At 57.8% G+C, this 20,281-nt stretch overlaps 1 protein-coding gene across 1 annotated transcript in view; it reads left to right on the top strand.

Annotated features, from left to right (window-relative positions):
• Window positions 1-19,851, top strand: part of WHRN (whirlin) — an 88,382-nt gene extending 68,531 nt beyond the window's left edge. The window contains exons 5-12 of the mRNA XM_081803455.1: window positions 71-107; window positions 1,313-1,525; window positions 2,287-2,496; window positions 14,102-14,173; window positions 15,469-15,991; window positions 17,826-18,007; window positions 18,564-18,686; window positions 18,977-19,851. Of these exons, the coding sequence (XP_081659581.1) occupies window positions 71-107; window positions 1,313-1,525; window positions 2,287-2,496; window positions 14,102-14,173; window positions 15,469-15,991; window positions 17,826-18,007; window positions 18,564-18,686; window positions 18,977-19,159 (1,543 nt within the window). The 3' untranslated portion in view covers window positions 19,160-19,851. The remainder of the gene's footprint in view (window positions 1-70; window positions 108-1,312; window positions 1,526-2,286; window positions 2,497-14,101; window positions 14,174-15,468; window positions 15,992-17,825; window positions 18,008-18,563; window positions 18,687-18,976) is intronic.
• The last annotated feature ends 430 nt before the right edge of the window (window positions 19,852-20,281 follow it).

The following is a 20,281-nucleotide window of genomic DNA, read 5'->3' as shown; positions in this document are numbered from 1 at the left end:
GCCTCTTCCTTGCTCGTGCCTATCCAAACTGCTCAGTCAGGCAGCTGAACACAGTTGTCTTTCTCCATAGGTTTCCTGGGGATCTTCCCACGGAAGGGACAAACAAGGTAGGGCGCTCCCCATCCATGGCTATCTTTGGCTTCTTCATGCATCCCTTGGGGGGTGGGGTGCTCCAGGCCTGGCAGGGTGTGCAGCCATCCACATGCATGCTCTCATTTCATTTGGGCAGTCTGCTGACTGTCCGTCCATCCTCCATTCCGCACATGTCTGTGAGCACCACCAGGTTCTGGGCGACACCCCAGGGCCCAGGGAAGATGGCGCTGAACAGACCGATCAGATCCCTGCCCTCACGGAGATTATACCAAGTGAAGGAGACACACAGAAAAAAACCCTGCCCATATATCTAATCACAGAAGATGTTCAGTGCCATCGGGCCAGGTGCTGGGTAGCATGAGAGAGAGGAACAGATGGGACATCTGATTTAGGCGGGGTGAGAGGCAGAGGGGAGGGCGAAGGCTCTCTGAGTTGGTGACACGATGCTTGGGCTGTGCACTGAATGTTAAATAGAAGTAGCCACATCGGAGTCTGGTGCAGGGGCAGGACGGGATGGTCTAGTCGGAGGGCGCAGCCCGTGCCAGAGCCCCGCGGTGGCAAGGAGAGCACGAGGGGGTGTGGTGAGCGAACAGGAGGTGGGAACAGAGTGACGACAAGCCCGGTCACTGGATCACATGGGGCTTTGTCGGCCGCCGAAGAGGTTTGGCTTCTAACTGAAAATAGTGGGATACCATGGAAGGGCTTAAGCAGGGGAACAAGACGAGGGGATGTCTGTTTTTACAAGATCATTTCAGCAGCTCTGCGTAGGTGATAGGGGAGGCAGAGGGGATAAGAGGGGACACCGATGGCATCTTAGCCACAGCTCTGGATGATGCCAGAGGCAGTGGCAGGGAGGGGAAGGGGCTGTAGGCACATCTGCGCTCTATCTCGGAAGTAAAGTTACCATTATCCCCGATTTACCGAGGGAGATCCTGAAACCCGGAGAATAAATTGGAAACCATAATAAAACCGCTCAACTCTGAACAATTAGAGCTGAGATGACATGGACCAGTGCTGTGTAGGGCATGGAGCCCTTTGCAACCGCACGAGGCCACAGAGTCTGAGAAGGGACCCGTAACCTCTCCTGCAGGTGCACCGTGCAGGCCGAGGCCACAGAGGACCCCCCCCCCCGCCCCCGCACTGTGGTCACTGGCGTGGCCCGGCCACGTGGCCCCAGAGCTGTTCAGAATTCCCGGCCCCCTGTCTTCCTTTCTTTCAGCTGGGGTTCTATAAGGGGCCCGCGGGCTCCCAGGTGACGCTGAGCAGCCTGGGGAACCAGACACGCCTGCTGCTGGAGGAGAAGGCGTGCCACCTGCTGACGGAGCAGGAGTGCGCCACCATGGCCTACTACCTGGAGGAATACCGCGGCAGCAGCATCTCTGTGGAGGCCCTGGCCATGGCCCTGTTTGAGCTGCTCAACACCCGCGGCAAGGTGACCGGAGCCCCTCGTCCGGCAAGGCAGCGGCTCCCGAGGGCTCTGCCTCCTCCCTGCCTCCCTCTGTCCCCCACTCCTTTCCTGAGAACCGGCAAAGAAATCAGGTGGAATGGCCCTGGGGAGAGACTAGTGACCGAGGTGGCGCCCCTTGTCCCAGGGAAGGCAGCCCACAGACTGCTGGGGAAATAGTCGGTTAAAGTCCCCTGTGATGCGGGCCCTAACGAAGTAGCTGTTGATGCTGAGCATGCATTTAGAATCATCTGGATTGCTCTTCAAAAGCGATGCCCGGGCCCTGCCCCAGGCTGGTTAACTCCACACACATCTGTGGATGGGAGCCTGCCCCAAGCCCTCAGGTGCTGCCAGCTTTGAGAACCCTGCTCTAGAGGAGGTCTGGGGTCCAGAAGCTGCATAAAGGAAGACGTGATTAAACCCCCAGAGGAGTGGTTGCATGTGGGGAGGTTTAACAGACAAGACGCGATTTGGAGAGAAGTAGGGAAGGGCATTCCAGGTGGGAGGGACAGCCGCGGGCTTCCTGGCGTGTTGTGCGTGCTTGCTAAGATGCCAGTGAGGTGAGAGGGAAGCTGGTGTCAGATGAGGCTGGCCCAGCGTCCAGGCCGTGGTGCTTGGACTTCTCCTAGGACAGTGGGGAGCCACAGGGGCTTAAGGAGGGAGAGGCCAGCGGTCAAGTTTGCATGCAGGTCATTTGGAGTAGCAGGGGATGGGTCCCCCCTGAGTGCCCTGTTTGTCCCCATCCCCAGTTCTCGCTCCTGTCTGAGGTGAGAGGCACCATCTTCCCCCAAGACCTGGACCGCTTCGACCACCTGGTGCTGAGGCGGGAGATCGAGTCCATGAAGGCACGGCAGCCCCCGGGCCCCAGGGCCGGGGACACCTACTCCATGGTCTCCTACAGCGACATGGGCTCATCGACAGGCAGCCATGGCACCTCCACCACCGTGAGCTCGGCCAGGGTGAGCTGCCCCTGCCCCATCCCTGGCTTGATGGCCAGGGGGTGGGGTGTCAAGATCGTGGCTTTGCAGTGAGACGGATCTAGGTGTGAACCTCAGCCCCACCCCTTACCAGCTCTGTCCCTCGCCTTTCTGAGCTTCCAGTTCTTCCCTTGGAAAAACCTCATCGGCGTTGCAGGCCTGATGCGTGCCCAGCAAGGCACTAGGAGACAGCTAGTGACCAAGACAGATGTGGCCCTGCCTCTTGGGCTCGCAGTCTGCCAGGGGGATGGGGGGTGGAGGGGGGGGGTGTGGGGGGGTGGGCAGGCTCAGGGAGAAAGGTGAAAAATACAGGTAATGAGACAAATAGAAAACATAGTAACATTCCGTGGCAGGATCCCACCAGAAGCCATGGCCCTGCCTTCATGGGGGTCACTGTGATGGGCTCTTAGCCGAGACACACCCTCTTGTCTTTGGAGCCCACCTGGACTTTCTCCCAGCCTCCCCAGCCTCCCCATGCGGTCCATCCTGGGTTTTGCCCCTCAGATGCTCAGAGGCACATTAACCCCAGGGGACCTTTGCAAGGAAAGAGCAAAGGAAATGCCTTGCTGCTTGGTATGGGAACCTGTTACCCCGTCCGTGTGGCAGGAAGAGCCGGGGCTGGAGGTCAGGAGAGCTGGCGTGGCTCACGCTCTCCTCTCCTGTCTTTAGATCACTCATCACCACTCTCCTGTGGAAAGGGCGGGGGAAAGCCGCATTTGTCAAGCCCTGCTGCTCCCAGACGCTGAATTGGGCGATCTTACACGTGGAATCTCAGTAGACTTGGGACAGATGCAGTCAGTTGTCCTGCTGGAGGAGCAGAGCTCCGGGGCTGTGGCGACGTCCACGGTTGCAGGCCGGTGGTTAGTGGGCACAGATAGTCGCGACCAGCAGGAGACAGCCCTGGGGCAGTGCCCTTTCCTTTGCCGTCTGCTTTGGTTTCTTCTTAGCTCTGGGGATCTGAGTTTCTGGGGCACTTCTATGCCTCTGCCTTCCACCCCTACCATTCTGAGTCACCTTCCTCCCCAGGAGTCCTTGTCCCCGCCTTGGGGCGGGAGTCGGGGGGGTCGGGCAACGGCCAGGCAGTCCTCTAGGGCTCTGGCTGTGGTAGAGGTAATGTCACGCTTCGGGACGAGCAGGTCCCTTCTGGGGCAGGGAAGAGGACGTTGCCCACCTGGGCCTGCGTGTTTGGCTCTGTGCATGTGCTCTGATGTGGCACGCAGGTGGTGAGCTGACTTGGGTTGCAGGGACCTGGCCCGAGGGGCCAGTTCTCTCTGGGTCCGGCTCCACTGAGATTGGCCTTGGTAATGCCCATGTGGGGCTGCAGGAGCCGTGAGCCACTGCTCTGACACCTGGGGGACTGCAGGTCCCTTTAGAATCGGGGATGAGAGATCCGGTGGGGGGGATGGGGTGTGTTTTAGCCTGGGAGGCAGGACCTTTATGTTTAACCCCTGGCTTCTCTGGGCCTCAGTTTCCCCGTGAGTAGAATGGCCCAAAGTCTTTGCCCGAGGTTCTGATGGCAGTCAGGGTAATGATTATGTCCAGCCCAGCACTGGCCTGCCGTGACCTTGCCCAGCCCAGGGGTCTCCCCCAAACCTGAGAAGTGCTGGCCCCCACCAGTCTCGGCCCTATGCTTCACTGGCCAGTGCCTCAGTTTCCCCACCTGCACTTGGGCAGCGGTGCTGCTATGCCCAGCTTGTTGGGAGAATTAAATGAGGAGTAACCTGCCTATTGGTGCCAGCATCCCAGAAATACCGTCCAGACCCCGAGGGCAGGTAAAGCCTCTGCTCTCACTGACTTCCCCGAACCTGGCTGGAGAAAACCACCTTGAGGATTTGCAGCCGGGGCCTTGCAGACACTTGGAGGCTTCTGGAAAGCACTAGGTTGAGGCTTTGCTACCCTCCTTCACTCTTTTCCTGCCTCTGGCACCCTCACACGCACAGCCTGGGGCTCCATCCCTCAGACTCAGAGCTTCGCTGTCGGCACAAGTCTTGGGCCTCTCTGTAATGCAGGTTTTCTCTGATCCAGTCTTTGGAACAAGGTCCTCCTTCAGGCTCTGCCTTCCATTAGCAGGTGTGACCTTGGACAAGTCACTTCTCTTCCCCGGGCCTCCATTTTTCCATCTGCCAAATGGGAGTGATGATCCCAGCCTCGCCTGCTGACAAGTCCCAGACTTTCCTTCAAGGAGGCAGTCATCATGAAGGACGGCTGGTTGTGGCAACAGGACCTTTACTTCACCCCTCCTTTATGCTCGCCCCAAGCGTCTAGAGGAAACAGAAAAGGGATCTTAGAGAATCGTGTTCACCTTGCCTTTCTCTGTGTGTGTGCATGCGTGCATGTTTGGCAGGGGGGTGGCTGCTACACCCACCCCATCCCTAATATTTATTCGATGCATTTTTCTTTTTGCCTTTTGCCCACCCTTCCTCCCCAGGAGCGGCTGCTGTGGCTTATAGACCTGATGGAGGTACCGTCCTTCCTGCCGGGTGGGGCCGTGGGAGTCCCTTAGCCAGGGTGGAGGTAGGGGGCTGTGGCCTTCCTGCCACCCCCTTACGTCTGCGCCCAGCCCTGGTGGGAACTGGGATGCTTCTTGGTGCTCACTGTCTCTCCTGTTGGCCAGTCCATCAGGTTTCCTCAGGCTCTGGGGTGAGAATTCTCTCCGCTTAACCCCCAGCCCTACCACTTCCTTGCTGTGTGACCTCAGAAAGGGATTTTACCTCTCTCAGCTCAGTTTTAGGATCTGACAGATGAGGATGATAATTTCTGCACTGTGGAGCTGTTGAGAGACCTCTTGTCTTTTCACATGCTATGAACTCTGTCTGGAGTGTTCTCTTTCCCACTTCACATGGCCTGGCTGTCTCCTACGTGCGCATCAGCCCTACGCTCACATGCCACCTCTTCCCAGAAGGCTTCCCTGATTCTCTGACTTCCCTATGCTCCTCTAGCCCCCTGGGTGTCCCATTGTCCTGACTCTTGGCTCATTATATTCTAATAACATGTACCAGCCTGGCTGGCTACTCCCCTGACCACAGCAGTGATTGTGTCTAGAGTCACCAATGACTCTCCAGTCCCTAGTGTCTGGCCCAGAGCCTGGCCCATAGGAGCAACTGGGGCCTTTCCTAATAATCATCATTGTTGGCATTTGTCAAGAGGTCTTCGTGGCATTGTGATAATGCTTTCCAGTTGTGTCTTCTTTGACCTTCCCAGTAGCTAGGAGTGGCAGGTACCGCCACGATCCCCACTGCACAGAGAAGAAAACCAAAGTCAGAGAGAGAAGCGACTTGGTCCAGGTCACTCAACTAGTGAGTGGTGGAGTCAGGATTCGGTATTCATCTGCTCACCGCCAAGTGCCAGGCACTGGTCTGCGACCCCAGCACGTGTCCGTGAGCTTTCACTGCAATGATGCTGGACCCCCAAATCTGGATGGACAATAATCCAAAGCATTTCTTTCTTGTGACCCAAATCCTGTCCCTCATGGAGCTCACCTGCTTTCATGTCTCTGTTCAAACACCTGTCACCTGGCTCTCACCTCTTCCTGGGTTTGTCTTTCCTGGTAAACAGGAGGGACCGGGGACCAGGCAGGGACAACGTCTTTCTCCCATCTGTATACCCGGTGCCTGCCCAGGCTCTGGAAGTGACTTGGGGCCCAGGAAATGTGGAGCAGAAACTGAAATGAATCCGCCCGCCCTGGCTACTCAGGATTATCTTCTAACATCCCAGCCTTCTAACCATCTACCTCCCACATGGTAGGAAAATGTCCTTTGCTCTGGCATTCGGACCGGCAGAGCGGCAGGCAGCTGGCTCACGTGATCCAGATGCCCCAGACGGTGGCCCCAAATGGAGCCAGTTTCCATTTAGCCCAAATTCTGCGGGCCACGCTGTGCAGTTAGCAATCACAGGTTAAATGTGGCTCATTCTGCAGCCGTTTTCCCTTAAACCAGACAGAATCGATCAGAGGAGATCAGATGCAGCCTTCCGCCATTGACAAATTGTGTTTCTTTTCCATTTGTCTAATGAGAGCCAGCCCTGGGAATTTTTCCTGCCTCCAAACAATGTCATTCCCTTCCCATACGGATGTCAGCTGGGAGAGCTTAGCAGAAGCACGGCCTGCCTGCCATTTCTTGAGTTCTTCAGGTGGTACAAGCCAGCCGGGGGCAGAGGGGCTTGAGTGCACAGGCTGGGGAGTCCCACAGACCGGGGCTGGCTCTCCCCAAGTGCTAGCCCTGTCACCTTGGGCAGATGACTGAAGCTTTTGGAGCCTCAGTTTCCACATCTGTACACTAGCCAATAAGACCAGTCATCTGTGGGTTGTCGTGAAAATTCAGTGAGCTCGGGAGTGGACTTGCAGGCGTGGAGTACTTGGGAGCCTATTCTTCTGACACTCTAAAGGCTGGCATAGGGCACTGCAGGGGATTGCGGGGGAAAGGGGGTTGTAGAGGCCAAGGCCAGCCTTCTACCTACGAAGCAGGTGTCGTTGAGGTCAGGGGTGACTGCTGGGACGGCCCCACCTTCACCTCAGCCCCTTTCCACCTGGAATAGAGAGGTTTGCACTCCAAGCCTCTCGTGTGTCTGGAAAGGGGCACCCTGGGCCCACCAGAGGATGCTGGGCCCGGGGCCCTGCCTCTAAAAGCCTTACCGTCCCTGTCCCCAGGCCGTAAGGTGAGAAGTGGGTGCTGGCCCAGCATGGCTGTCAGCGCTTTGCTCTCCTGTGGCCTCTACGCTTTCCTCCTCATGTGAGGAGGGAAAAATCTGGGGCGAAAGGAGGGTGGAGAAGCTCAGGCCTGCGTCAGGCCCTTCCGGCTGCAGGGACCCCTAGTGAAGGTAGCTCTTCCCAGAAACAGGGAGCAAACGATCAGAGGACCTTTTCCCACCTCCCGTGTTGTGACTGGATGGGTTTAGAGAGTCCTCTGCTGGGCGAGCCCTCCCGCAGTGGGGGAGCAGGAAGGAGCCCAACTATTGGCTCATTCATCAGCCAGTCCTGTGACAAGCACTCACTGAGCACCCCAAACACCCCCACCCCCCTATCCCGGGCTCTGAGATGACCGCACCTGCTGCCAGGAGGCTTAGCAAGTCCTGTCAGGAGGGCAGCCTCAGATCAAATCACCTACATAATTCACGCCCTGAGAAGTGGGTCGAGGACTCAGGCCCTGACCAATGCAGGCCGTCAGGGAGGAGACGCTTGAGCTGAGATCTAAAGTCATTGGCATCAACCGGGCAATCCACAAGGCAAGGAGCTGAGGGGGCCAGATCGGCATGTGCAAAGGCCCTGAGCTCAAGGTTTGTGGACCCTGGAAGGAACTGTGGGAGGTCAGGAGGGCCAGAATGCCAGGGGTGAAAGGGAGAGGGTACAGGATTAGTAGCAGGAGGCGCCGGGGACTCGGGCATTAATCCTGAAACCGTGGAACGCCACTGAGGGTCTTCAGGCAGGAAGTGACATGATCTTGTCTGCATCTTTTAAGATGCTTCCCCTGTGTGTGGAGAGAGCTCAGGGGCGCGGGTGGATGGGGTGACTCGGCGGGGCCACTGCTGCGGTCCGGGCATGCAGGTCTGTCGTCGGGCAGACTGGCCCTGCAGCCCCTGTCCCAGGAAGCTGCTCGGTGCCCAGATCGGGGCACGGCACGGGTGGAGTTCGTTTTTCTGCTTGAGTAGAACAGCCCATTCCCCCCTAAGAGGCCTCAGCACGAGCGCCCCGCATCCTCAGAACCATAAATTCCTCAGAGGCTTCAGTGAGCCTCAGGGTGTCTGAAATAAGCAACAGTCCTCGCTGCCAGCCCTTTGCGGTGCATCTGCCTCCCCATGTGGGGACTTGGGGGAGTGATGGAAGCTGTTTCCAGCAAACAGAACCAAGTCCACAGAGGCCAGCCCTGCTCCTCCGGAGCCTGCAGTCCCCGGGGTATAAAACAGGGGTCAGACCAGGCATTGACCTAAGACAGGGGTCTTTACCTTTCCTGTGCCATGAACCCCCTCTGGCAGGCTGGCAAGCCCTGGCACCCCTTCTCAAAAGAACAGTCTTAAGTGTTTAAAAGAAAATACATAAGGGTTACCAAAAAAAACCAAATCATATAGCAGAACGCCGTTTTCGGAATACCAAACCGATTGGAAACCGGGCGCTTCCTGATGAGCCCGCGCAGTAGCAAGGTCTGACCGGGTCAGCGAGCCTGTTACTGTGAAGCCGGGCTGAGCCCAAGTGGGGTTTGGTGGAATCTGCAGCAGCCGGGATGTGATGGGAAAGACCTAGGACTTCTGCCGGCGACAGTGTTTCCGGCGCTGCTGATTCTGCTGGGCGGCGTCGCCTCCGTTTATAAGGAAGGAAATGTCACGTATGGGCTGGAGGTTCACGAAAAGAGAGAGGCAGTGTTTTCCCTCCGCTGGGTTCTTGGGTCACCGCACCCCTCCTGGAGCCCTGCTCTCCTGCACCTGTCCTGAGGGCCCTTCCAGCCCTGACCTGGAGATTCTGGGTCATGCGCTCTGTCCACTGAATGAAGTCCGTTTCCTGAGACCATTGGGAGGGAGATGCATGGGGGCAGAAGGTAGCACGGTCTGCCTGCGCCGCACAGGCCTACGGGGGACTTCTGTGCTTTGGTGAGCAAACATGATGGCAGGAGTGGACAGCTGGTAAAAGTGCCCAGAGCCAGCCAGGAGCCGGGGCAGTTCCCATGGTCTCGGCCACGCGAGTGGGTGTGGGTTCAGCCCTCTGTTTGGGGACCCTCTCTCTCCCGGTCCACCCCTCTGCCCTTCCCTGTGAGCTTCCAGACTTCCGGCCCCACCCCATGCTTGGGGAGCTCGGGAGCAAGACCATCCAGTCTTCACCAGCATGGCCATCAGCCCAGGATCTGGCTCCATGATCCTTTTGGATCCCAGTCCTGTCCCCTTCACTCCAGGCAGCCCCACTGCCCCCCCCCAGGAATGCCAGGACTCTGGCTCTACCTAGCTGGTCCCCTCCCCCACCCAGACCTTCCTGGGGTGATGGCCATGGGCTTGTCCCCCAGCTCTAGCTCTTTCCTCTTTCTCCCCCTCTACCTCCCCCTCCTGTCTTCCTTCTCTCTTACTCCCACACCCCTCTCTGCTTTCCCCTCCTCTGTCCATCCACCTGGCCTCGGGCAGAAATCTCAACCCCATGATGACCTTCCAAGAACTTCTATGACAGCGTCTCCATTTCCCATCTACAGAGAGGGGAGGCCCATTAGCCTCAGGCCTCTGGTGCATTTAGGAGCAGAGTTGGCGGGGAGCCTGTTGTCCTGACATCAGAGTAAAGAAGCCAGAAGAACAAAGAGCTGAAAATAGCACCTTTATATAAGAGCCTTCCCTGTGTAATGAGGGGATGAAGGAGGAGATACCAGGGAACTGGGCTGGAGCAGGGGGAGAAGGAAGAGGAGGGCCTCGTTTTGCTGAGGTGACACCTGGGCCAGCAGTCACCTGGAAGCATCACCGCTTCCAGAATCGCGAGTCCCCCTGGCAGAGGTCAGCACGGGTGGCTGCCCTCCATCATTTCATTTTATTTTGGCCCCATAGTTCCCTCAGACCAGACTCCTGGGATATCCGGGCCCAGACTGGGCCAGCTCAGACAAAAAGAAGTTTTTTTCTCTGAGAGGAAGGGATTTTCTGAACCATCACTGATTTGAGGAGGAAGGAGATGGAGGGAGCAGCTGGTCCTGAGGGCGTCCTGGCTCTTGCGGCAAGCAGTCTGAATAGCAGAGGCAGACCTTGAATATGGCTCTGCTTCCCGCCTCATCCTTGCTGTGTGACCTTGGGCAGGTGGCCTTCCCTCTCTGAGCCTCAGTGACCTCAGCTGTAGAACAGATGAAGGGCCCCCTCTAGCAGGACTCATTGAGCCACTGAGTCTAAACCCTCAGCCGGTCTCTGGCCTCAGTGGGTGAAGGAAGAGGGGGGCCCCAACCAGCTGGCTTTTGTGGGGGGGCGCGATGAGGAGGCCAGGATGCACAGGCTGGCTCCTGCGTGAGCTCTGACCTTGATCCTCCTCTCGAAGCCTGTTCCTCGAGCGTTTCTGCTGACGCATCCCCAGGGTTCTTAGCCTGCTGTCTGTAGCTATTTCAGATGCACAAGGAACATGGCTCGGGGACTCGGGGCTCCTGAGCGTCTGGATCTGGCAGATGGGGTCTGGCAGGGCCTGGCTCTGACCCGTCTGCTATTTGCTCCACTTCAGGCCTTCCTCCCAGGGCTGGAGATTTCTCCGCGCTCCTCCCCGCCCCTCCATCCTCACCCTCCAGACTTTCCATCCCTGCCTTCTGAGTCGGCTCCAGGATGCTATTAATAGCAAGGACAGGCTGAGGCCAGGGGCCAGTGATGGCTATATTGTTTCGGGTCAGCAAGGAGCTGACTCCCAGGGCCTTCTGGTTCCTACGATATCGGGGCCCTATCTCATTCTGGGGTCAGGGTAGTGCTGCACGGGCTTTGGGGCTACCCCCACCCGGGTTAGAAACCTGATCCACTGTAGAACGTCTGTGTGGTCTTGGACAGGTCACTTCCCTCTCTGAGCTTAAATGTAAAAGCTGTGAACCAGGGAGGATGCCAGGGCCTGCCTCACGAGGAGAATCAAATGAGATCATATAAGTAAAACACCCGGCCGAGGCCTGGTGCTCCCCAGTCGGTGGTTAGTTCTCTGCCGTACCTCTAAGCGAAAGTCATACCTGCTCTGTGGTCTGTGGCAAAGACATGCTTGTGCTGTCAGGGCTCTGGATCCTTCCTCTCTCTCTCCCAGGGGCCCAGTTGTCACTGTCGGCCACATCAGTGATGCTGAACAACAGTGTGTGGGCACCTGCTGTGTGCATGGCCCTCTGCAGGCTGTTGGGGATGCAGTGACCTGCCCATCATTTACCCCCGTGAGCCAGGGCTGCCTGGTAAATGCTTGTTGACTAAATAAGTGCCCAAAGCTCTGAATGTACCAGAAAGGACAGAATGCTGTGTCTTTGGGCCCACCGTGGACTGTCACCTGAGCCCCCCCCGGGTGCCTGCAGGTTGAGCCCAGGGACAGGCAGCAGTGGCTGCATCTGAGTGTGGCAGAGGCCCCTCCTGCCTGAGCGCTCCTTAGGTGTTAATACGTCAGGCCCACGCGAGAGGGACTGCCGTGAGCCCATTCTGCAGATGAGAAACCAGCATGGAGCGGACCAGGGATTTGCCGTCCGTCCCCTGGCTGTGAGGGGCAGAGCTGGGGGTGATCTCAGAGAAGCCAGGAGTGGTGCCGCTTACTCAGTGCATGGGAGGGCAGCCCTATCACTCCCCCTCCCGAGGATCCCCTCCTGTCTTTGTATCCCTGCGGCTGCCGGCAGCACCTTCCCGTGAGCCAGTGTACAGGGGACAGGGTTGGAGATAGTCGGGACGCTGAAGTTTGCATGGAAGCCTCAGCTTTGTTGGTAAAATGAGGCAGGTGTCCCAGCCTGACATCACGGGACCAGATGAAGAGGCCTGGGTACAAAAGGCTCTAAGCCGGGAGGGTTGGAGGGTTCCCATGACTGGTCTTCGTGATTACGTGCCCTTTGCCTGCCCAGGATGTTCAAGGCTCCAGGAGCATCATTCGAGATGGGGATCAGTGTGGAGTGACCTGGCAGCCTGTGTCCCAGGGAGTGTGGCATCAGGGGACCCCTCCATCGCTACCCACTGCCTTCACCCTAATCCGAGCCACCGTGACTGCTCTCCACGATGGTCTGCAGTAGCTGCCTTGCCTAATTCTCTGCCTGCTGGGGCCCCCTCCATGCCAGCCTGAGTGATTGATGGATTCATTCACCCGTCAATTCATTCACGATTCATTTACTTAGTAAATATTTATCAAGCAGCCACAGTCCTAAACACTGAGGATAGAGTAGGGACCAGGTAGTCACAAGTCCTGCCTTTGAGGAGTTTTTATCCTAATAGGAGAGACAAACAAGAAGCAAATCAATAATATAACCTCAGGTGGTGGTAAATCTTATACAGAGAAGTGAAGCAGGGTCAGGGGTTAGACGGGGGTGTGGGGGTGTGGAGGGGTGCTGTTTTAGACAGGGCTGGTCCAGGAAGGCCTCACTGAGGTCAGAGCTAAATGAAGTGAGGGAATGAGTCTGTGGGGGCAGGGAGAGCAGTGAGTGCCAAGGCCCTGGGGTAGGAACCATCCCATCCTGTTGGAGGAGTAGCAAGAAAAGGCCCTGTCACGAGGCACAATGAGTGCAGACTTTGGAATTTTCTCCAGGGAAAATGGAAAGACCCTGGAGGGTTAGGAGCTGGGGAGAGATATTATCTGACTGATGTTTCAAGGATTGCATCCTGGCTGTTGGGTGAAGGACGTGTAAAGGAGAAAAATAAACCAGGGCAGGGCGTAGGGGTTGTGATTTTAGGTGGGGTCGTCAGGGTAGACTTCTTAGAGGAGGAGATATTTGGGGAAGGTCTTGAAGGAGGTAAGAACGGAGTGTGCCTTGTGGATAGCTGAGTGGGAGCATGTTCCAGGCAGAGGGGACAGGCAGTGTGAAGGTCCTGACGTGCCTGCATTGTTCCCGTGTGGCTGGAGAGGGAGTGAGTAAAGGGAATCTTCATAGAAGACAAATTGACCATGTCGCCATGGCAACCCACTGCCCTCAGCCTCAAGTCCCAGCAGCTCCATGCTTGAGTCATGTGGAACAGCTCGAAGATTCTCATACCTCCTTCCTGCTTTATGCATGCCCTACCCTCTGAAACATCATCATTCCCTCCTCTGCCCAACTCACCCACAAGAATCAACTTTAAGCCATGCTCCCTACTCCAGGAAGCCTTCCTTGATAACCCCTCCCCAGCTGTTTATATGCCTGTAACTCCTCACTCTGTGCACAGTCTCCTCCTTGCTTGCTTGTGTTGAACCCACTTCCTCGAGGCTCCTGAAGGCAGGGGTGGTTTCTCCCCTCCTCTGTGGCCCCAGGCCCTCATCAGTCCAGCATTGATGGCTGCACTTGAGACGTGAACCAGGTGTTGGTGGCGGAGGCTCGTTGCCATCCTGGGCTCTGTGGGGTGGAGAAATGGCTCCCCTGAGCCCTCAAGAGAGCTACTTTAGAGAGGGTTGCTGCTCAGCCTCCCAGGGACGGCCTGCACATGACCTAACGGCAGCTCAGTGTCACTTGAGGGAGCATGAGACTTCTTCCGGTGAGTTAGAGAAGGAAGCAAGAAATGGGCATTTTTGCAAAATAAGGTATGTTTAGACCTTAACTACCTGCCTCACAATTAAAACCATTAAAATTAAAAAAGAGAGAGACTCTACCTCTCACTTGCATCCTGCCATTGTCACACCTTCCTGGGCTTCTGTCTGCGAGCACCTTTGGATTTTGGAAGGCTCTGAGCGTGTGGAGTGTGGCACCTGGGGCCCAGCTTCGGGAGTTCCCAGCCCAGGCCAGAGCCACCCCACAGATAGTTCAGGGGAGGCCTGGAAAGCCTCAAAGAAAAATTGATTTCAAAATGACCAGCAGGAAAATTGACATTAATTTTAATGTGTAAATTTCCCAAGAGCGGGGCATGGCAGGACGAGCAGAAACCACAAGAAGGTGTCACGGGGCCCATCATGGGTTGTGGTATCTCGGAGGGCAAAACTGCTTTCTCCCTCTCAGTTTATATTTGCTCAGATTGCTTTCTTCGTTTCTAGAACACTCTGGACCTGGAGGAAACTGGTGAGGTTGTCCAGGGCAATATGAACACCCTCCCAGATGTTTCCCTGGTAAGGCCCTCTCTGGCTCTTTCCCTGAGTTTTGCCCTCCCTGGTCTGCCTGAGGCCCTGGGGAGCTGGCTCCTCAGTGAGAGCCATGGGGAGGGGACAGAGGCTCTCAGACCCGGCCCCAGGCCTGTGCACAAGGGCGTTGCTCAGCCCTCTCCAGCGGTGGGAGCCCGGACTACTCTCATCCCTTTCTGGGGATTTCAGGCAGGGAGTCAGGCTGTTTGTTTGCCAAGTAGGTGTTACTTTTGATGTGTTATCTGAATGTTATCATAACTGACACACGGAGTGTGTGAACTCCCTGAAGAGGCCATGTGACCACACCACACCGGAAGTGGAAGTTAAATGTGACCTTGGACCCCTGTGTGCACATCCACAGTCTGGGCAGCATCACTCTGATTCTGACCCAAATAACTTCTGAATGGCCTGGACTCTGGAACCAGCTGCCTGGGTTCATATCCCACCTCTGCCACTGACTGTGTGACTTCGGGCAAGTTTCTTAACCTCTCGGTGCCTTAGTTTTCCCCCCTGTAACATGGGGATAATAATTGTGTACCCGCCCCACAGTTTGTGGCCAGGGGTAAATGAGTCCATTTAAGTAAAGCATTTGGGACAGTGCCTGCTCTGATGTCAGAGCTTTCAAGTGCTGGATGTTGGCCTAGGCAGAGGGAAAATGGCAATGCCCGTCTCCGCCGCTGCTGCTCACCGTGCACCTGCTGGACGGCAGGCACCTGCAAACCCGTGACGCACGGGGCTTCTCACATCCCCACACTCCCGCTGCGCAGGTGCAGGTTCCCCACTGCCCAGAGAGGTGCTCCGAGAGGCTCTGTGCCTTGCCCAGGGCCACACAGCCCCCCGAGCCCATGTGACTGTCCCCTTCCGTCCATTCTCTCTCCCTCCAGCCCCGCGCATCTCCTGTCTCTAGGAGCCATGATAATCATCCCAAAAGAAAAGCCAAAGAAATGCTTTCTCTGTTGTTGGTTTTGTTTTTTTTTCCCATTCTCCGCATCTACCTCTAATTAAGTCTTGTTCCCTGTGACAAGGCCTGGCTGATGCCAAGAGCTTCAGTTCCCACAGGTAACGTTGCCATCCAGGGAGATGCACGCCAAGATGCCGACGCTTATCAGCTGCCGAGATGGGGGGAGCAGTTTTCCATTGGGGTGTTGCATTATTCAGAGTAGCGTGGCCAAGAGCTGATAGAGCGGGACAGCATTCCAGCCGCGGCCTGGGCCACTCGGGGCTCCCCTCCACCAGCTGCAATGGGCTCTGACTCCTTCCACTCCTGTTGGGTCTTTTGGCAGGACGATGTGAAAGCCTCCGAGGCGCTGCCGAGCTCCAAGCCGCCGCCTCCCCCACCGCCTCTGTCCCAAGGCCACAACGGGCCACCCGCCCAGCCGAGGAAGCCGGGGAAAGAGGACCTCCAGCCACCGTCCTCCGCGTCTTCCCACTCGGGCATCGTCTTCTCGGCCCCCAGGAACCGCAGCCCACCGGCGGGCACCGCGCCTGCCCCGGGGGCCGCCTCAGCACAAGACTCGCCCTTCTCCCCCATCTATGCCTCTGTGCCCCCTGCCAAGCCCGGCTCCAAGAGACCGCTGGACGCCCACCTGGCCCTGGTCAGCCAGCACCGCATCGGCCCCTTCCCGCGAGTCCAGTCGCCCCCGCACCTGAAGAGCCCCCCTGCAGAGGGTGGCTGCCTCCCGCCACCCTCCCCCTCCGGCCAGCCCGACGCGGCGGGCACAAACCAGCACTTTGTCATGGTGGAGGTGCACCAGCCCGACAGCGAGCCGGACGTGAACGAAGTGAGGGCGCTGCCCCAGGCGCGCAGTGAGTACTGGCCGCCCCCGCGGGGGCTGGGCTCGGGGCGCCCCCTGAGCCGTCCTGGGGCCATCCAGGCCGCTCCAGGCCGATCTGCCCATCCGCATAGAGTGGAAGTGTGCGCAGGGTCAGAGTGCCCCGGGAACAGGGTCCTGGGCCCGTGTGGATGTGGGTGTGAGCCCTAGCTCTGCCACTTAAGAATTGTGTGACCACGGACAAGCCATGGGATGGAGATTCGGTGACAGCCCCGCCGGGTGTCTGGGAGGGTTGGGCTCCTCTTCCAGCGCCCCCAGTCCTGGCCACCCTGCAGTCTCCATCTCCCCAGTGAGACTGGGCTCCTTGAGGACAGGGGTGGCCTCTGTGATCTCTGTTCCCAGGACCTGGCATAAGGCGAGGGCTGGGAGAAAAGCAGGTATGGAAAGCACTGTCCCTGGACCCCCAGAAGTCTCCAGATCCGGGGGGCTGCAGGGTCAGAGTGCAGGCTCGGCCTTGCAGACACCTGGGACGAGGCTGCGGCCCCAGAGTTTCCAGAGGGTGTCCAGCTGAGGAGGTGGACAGCAGTATAAGGCCAGTTTTTCCCCTCGCAGAAAGCCGGAAACCTTGGCAGGCCCTAGATCTGGCTCTAGATCGCCTCCCTCCCCTTAGCAAGTTGGGTGCATTTTGCTGGATTCTGCTGCCATCTTGTGGCTAATGGGATGTATAGGTCCAGCCGTGGCCAGGGAAGGTGGCAGGCCAGGCCAGGGGCTGTGAACTGAGTGCCTGCTGTATGCCAAACAGTGGGCACACTAGGATGCAGAGTGCAGGGTCCCTGGGCTCAGGAGCTCGGCGAGGGAAGGCAGCTGAGGGGACAGCAGGCAGGATGTGATGAGACAAACCGGAGGTATCGCCTGGCCCTGAGCCCAACACACGATAATAAAATCCGCCTGTTGTGCAGGGTTTCCTGGGCACCAGATACGGTTCTAGGGCCCCTGCCTCTGTTAGCAACTTGCCTAACCCTCTCAGCAGCCCTGTGAGGCTGGTACTGTTGTCCCCATTTTACAGATGAAAAAGCTGAGTCACGGAAAGTTAACTGTGGGGCAGTCTAGCGCAAGTCTGTTCTCTTGCAGGCTTCACTCTATACATCGTATCTAATTAAGTCCTTATGATAATGCTTCTAGATGGGCATCATTGCTCCTGTGTTGGAACAAAACCAGGGAGGCTCAGAGAAGCTATGTAACTCACCTGGCGTTGCTCGAGCTGGGCACAGAGGATTCAGACCTGACCTGCTGGTCTCTAGACTGTCTCAGATTCAGGGGCCCAGCCGTCACACACACAGCAAAGCAGCTGGGGTTTGACTGGTGAATGAGAGTATGTGCCCACCACTCAGCTCAGGCCAGTGGGGTTGTGGAGGGTACAGACCAGGCATGACAAACCTTCCCTTGTTTTATTGAGAAGCTAGAAATTTTTTTTTTCTGTGAAATACCCTAATTTGAATGTGTTGGTTCATCATGAAAATTTGACAGCATTGTGCAAGTTAAAAAAAATAATAATAACCCACATCTGTAGGCTGGGTTTGCCTCCTGACCTCTGTTTTCATCATTATGCCGTGGGCCGAGAACTGGGTGGTCAGAGCAGAAGTCTTGGCAGCCTCGGGACCAGCCCCGAGTGGAAGGGCAGATCTCAGTGGTGGAAAGGTGGTGGGGAGTCTCGCCTCCCTCCGGCCCTGTGATCCCTTCATTCCTCCCTAGTCCATGCCTGGGGAATCCCCACAGCCTTCCAGCCTGCAGCCCCATCACCTCCTCCAGGAAACCCTCCCTGACCCCAGCGGTATAAACTGCCACTCTCCTCCCGTTCCCCCTCCCAGCAGGCTCCACACTCTCCCAGCTCTCGGACAGCGGGCAGACCCTGAGCGAGGACAGCGGTGTGGACGCCGGTGAGGCAGAAGCCAGCGCCCCGGGCCGAGGCAGACAGACGGCACCCACCAAGAGTAGGAGTAGCAAGGAGCCACCTCGGGACGAGAGGACCACAGAGGGGGCTGCCAAACCGGTGAGTGAGGAGGAGGGGATGCAGAGGACTGAGGGGAGGGCAGCCCCAGGTGGGGAACAGCAGGTCCCCGAGCAGGATTCAGCTTGACAAGTGACCACCACGGGGAGGAAGTGAGCCCCCATCACCGGAAGGATGTAGGTCCCCAGAGCACACACTGGATCAGGAGTCTGGAGGCCCAGTTTAGGTCCCACTTTGGCCACTGACATTGACAAGCCAAGCACTAAAAGTTGGCCTTGAGGGTCTTCCAGCTCGGGTCTGAGTTGGCGTGCTGGCTAAGGCAGTCAGGCCTGGGTCCGAGTCCTAGTCCCACCACCAGGCAGCCTCGGGCCTTCCCCTTAACCTCCCGAGCCTCGGGGGTTATTGTAGCAATCAGAGAGCTGGGAACACCAGTTCTTAGCTCAGTGCTCGCATTCTGGCGCTCCCAGCCCGGGGCTGGAGTCTGAGCCCTTTTGACCCAGTGGCATGTCCTGGCCAGCCCAGCCCCCTCCCCCCGCCCCCAGCCAGGCCTGTCCACTGAGAAGGCCTCAGGCACTGGTCTCCTTGCTCACACGCGCAGCCTGGACTCCTGGAGCCCACGTCCACCCTGGTCCGCGTGAAGAAAAGCGCGGCCACCCTGGGCATTGCCATCGAGGGTGGTGCCAACACTCGCCAGCCCCTGCCTCGGATCGTCACGATTCAGGTACCTCCGTGGGCCCCACTCGGCCATCTCTCCCTACCCCTGAGGGCCCCTCTCTCAGCATCCCAGGGTTCTGCCACAGACGCCCACCCCCCCCCCCCGGGGATGACCCGGCCGCCAAAGGCAGACCCAGGCCCTTTGCCCTCCCTGAGCCTGTTTCCCTCGTCAGGGCAGCGGACACCCAGATTGTAGCCTGCTTGGCGGTGTTGGGCCTGACCTGGTGGGTGTTTAAGGCAGGCCAGCCTCGCCCTCAGCTGCCCCGAGTGCCCCTGCCCTGTGTCTCGCCCCTGCAGCGAGGTGGTTCAGCCCACAACTGTGGGCAGCTCAAGGTGGGCCACGTGATCCTGGAAGTGAACGGGCGGACACTTCGGGGCAAGGAGCATCGGGAGGCGGCGCGCGTCATCGCGGAGGCCTTCAAGACCAAGGAGCGAGACTACGTCGACTTTCTGGTCACCGAGTTCAATGTGATGCTCTAGAGGCGGAGGCCCGGAGGCCTCCCACTGTTGCCCAGTCCCCGGCCCCGGCCCCTCCTCCCTCCTGGCACTGTTAAGCTCCTTGAGGGCCCGAGCTGCATAGCCAGGGAGCAAGGAGACGTCCCCCCACTCTTTCCCGGCCCACTGGCCCGGAACCAGGAGAAGAAAGCCGGGGGAGGCAAACAGAAGGTCAGGTCGGGATCCGGTGCCATGCGTGGGGTACACGGTAGGCGCTCAGTATAAGCAGTGGGTGTCAGGAAGGAGAGAAAGTCCACCTGAGGCCTGCCAGGGCCTGTTCCCCTGGGTTGGGGAGGGGCACTGGTCCCCGTTCCCCCGCCAGCTAGGACCTGGCCCATCCTCCAGATGTCTGAGCCTTTATGTGGAGTGAGGCCACGCGAGAATTCGTGGACACGGCCCCCAGCCCAGGGGGCATCTCGAAGGACCTATAGTGCCACAAATAAGCATCAAGCACCCCCCCCATTCACACCCCCATTCTTCCTGGCTCCTCATCCCCCCATAGTATTTATTATTTATTTCCCTCTCCTCACCCCTGGGGACCCCAAGACCCCAGCTTCCCACCCCGTGCCCAGCCTAACCCAGAGGCCTTGCAGGGGACGAGTGATGTCAGTGTATTTATATACAGAGCTTATGTCTTTAATTTTTCAATAAAGAAACCTGAACAAGGTTAGGGTCCAGCGTGCTGTGTGGCCTGCCTTTGTGGCTGGGGTTTTGATTGCTCCACCTGAGGAGGGGGGTTAGAACAGAGCAACACACACCACCGGCCTCTCCCCCTGCCCCCCACGGCTCCGTGTGGGACACACAGCAGGTATGTGGGGGCACCTGAGCCACACCCACATCTTGGAGCACCTTACTTGAAGGTCGTTCACAGAAAATACTTTTAAATTAAAACACACAGGTGTGTCGTGGGACCGAATGCACAATGTGCAGGGAGGTTTTCAGACACAGGGAGGTGGCCTGCCTCAGGGGGGATCCCAGAATCGGACTCTGTGATGAGTCACCGTATGCAGGTGATTCATGAAGGCAACGCTTTAGTTAGACCCGTAGGGAGTGGAGAAATCCGGATGGGGAAAGGGAGGAAGCCAAGCAGGGGGGGATTTCAGGGCA

Source organism: Leptonychotes weddellii, chromosome 14 (assembly GCF_054177405.1).
Source record: "Leptonychotes weddellii isolate Sample4059 chromosome 14, ASM5417740v2, whole genome shotgun sequence".
Classification (NCBI taxonomy): domain Eukaryota; kingdom Metazoa; phylum Chordata; class Mammalia; order Carnivora; family Phocidae; genus Leptonychotes; species Leptonychotes weddellii.
The sequence above is the reverse complement of the archived record's forward strand: the minus strand, read 5'-3'. Positions and strand labels throughout refer to the sequence as shown.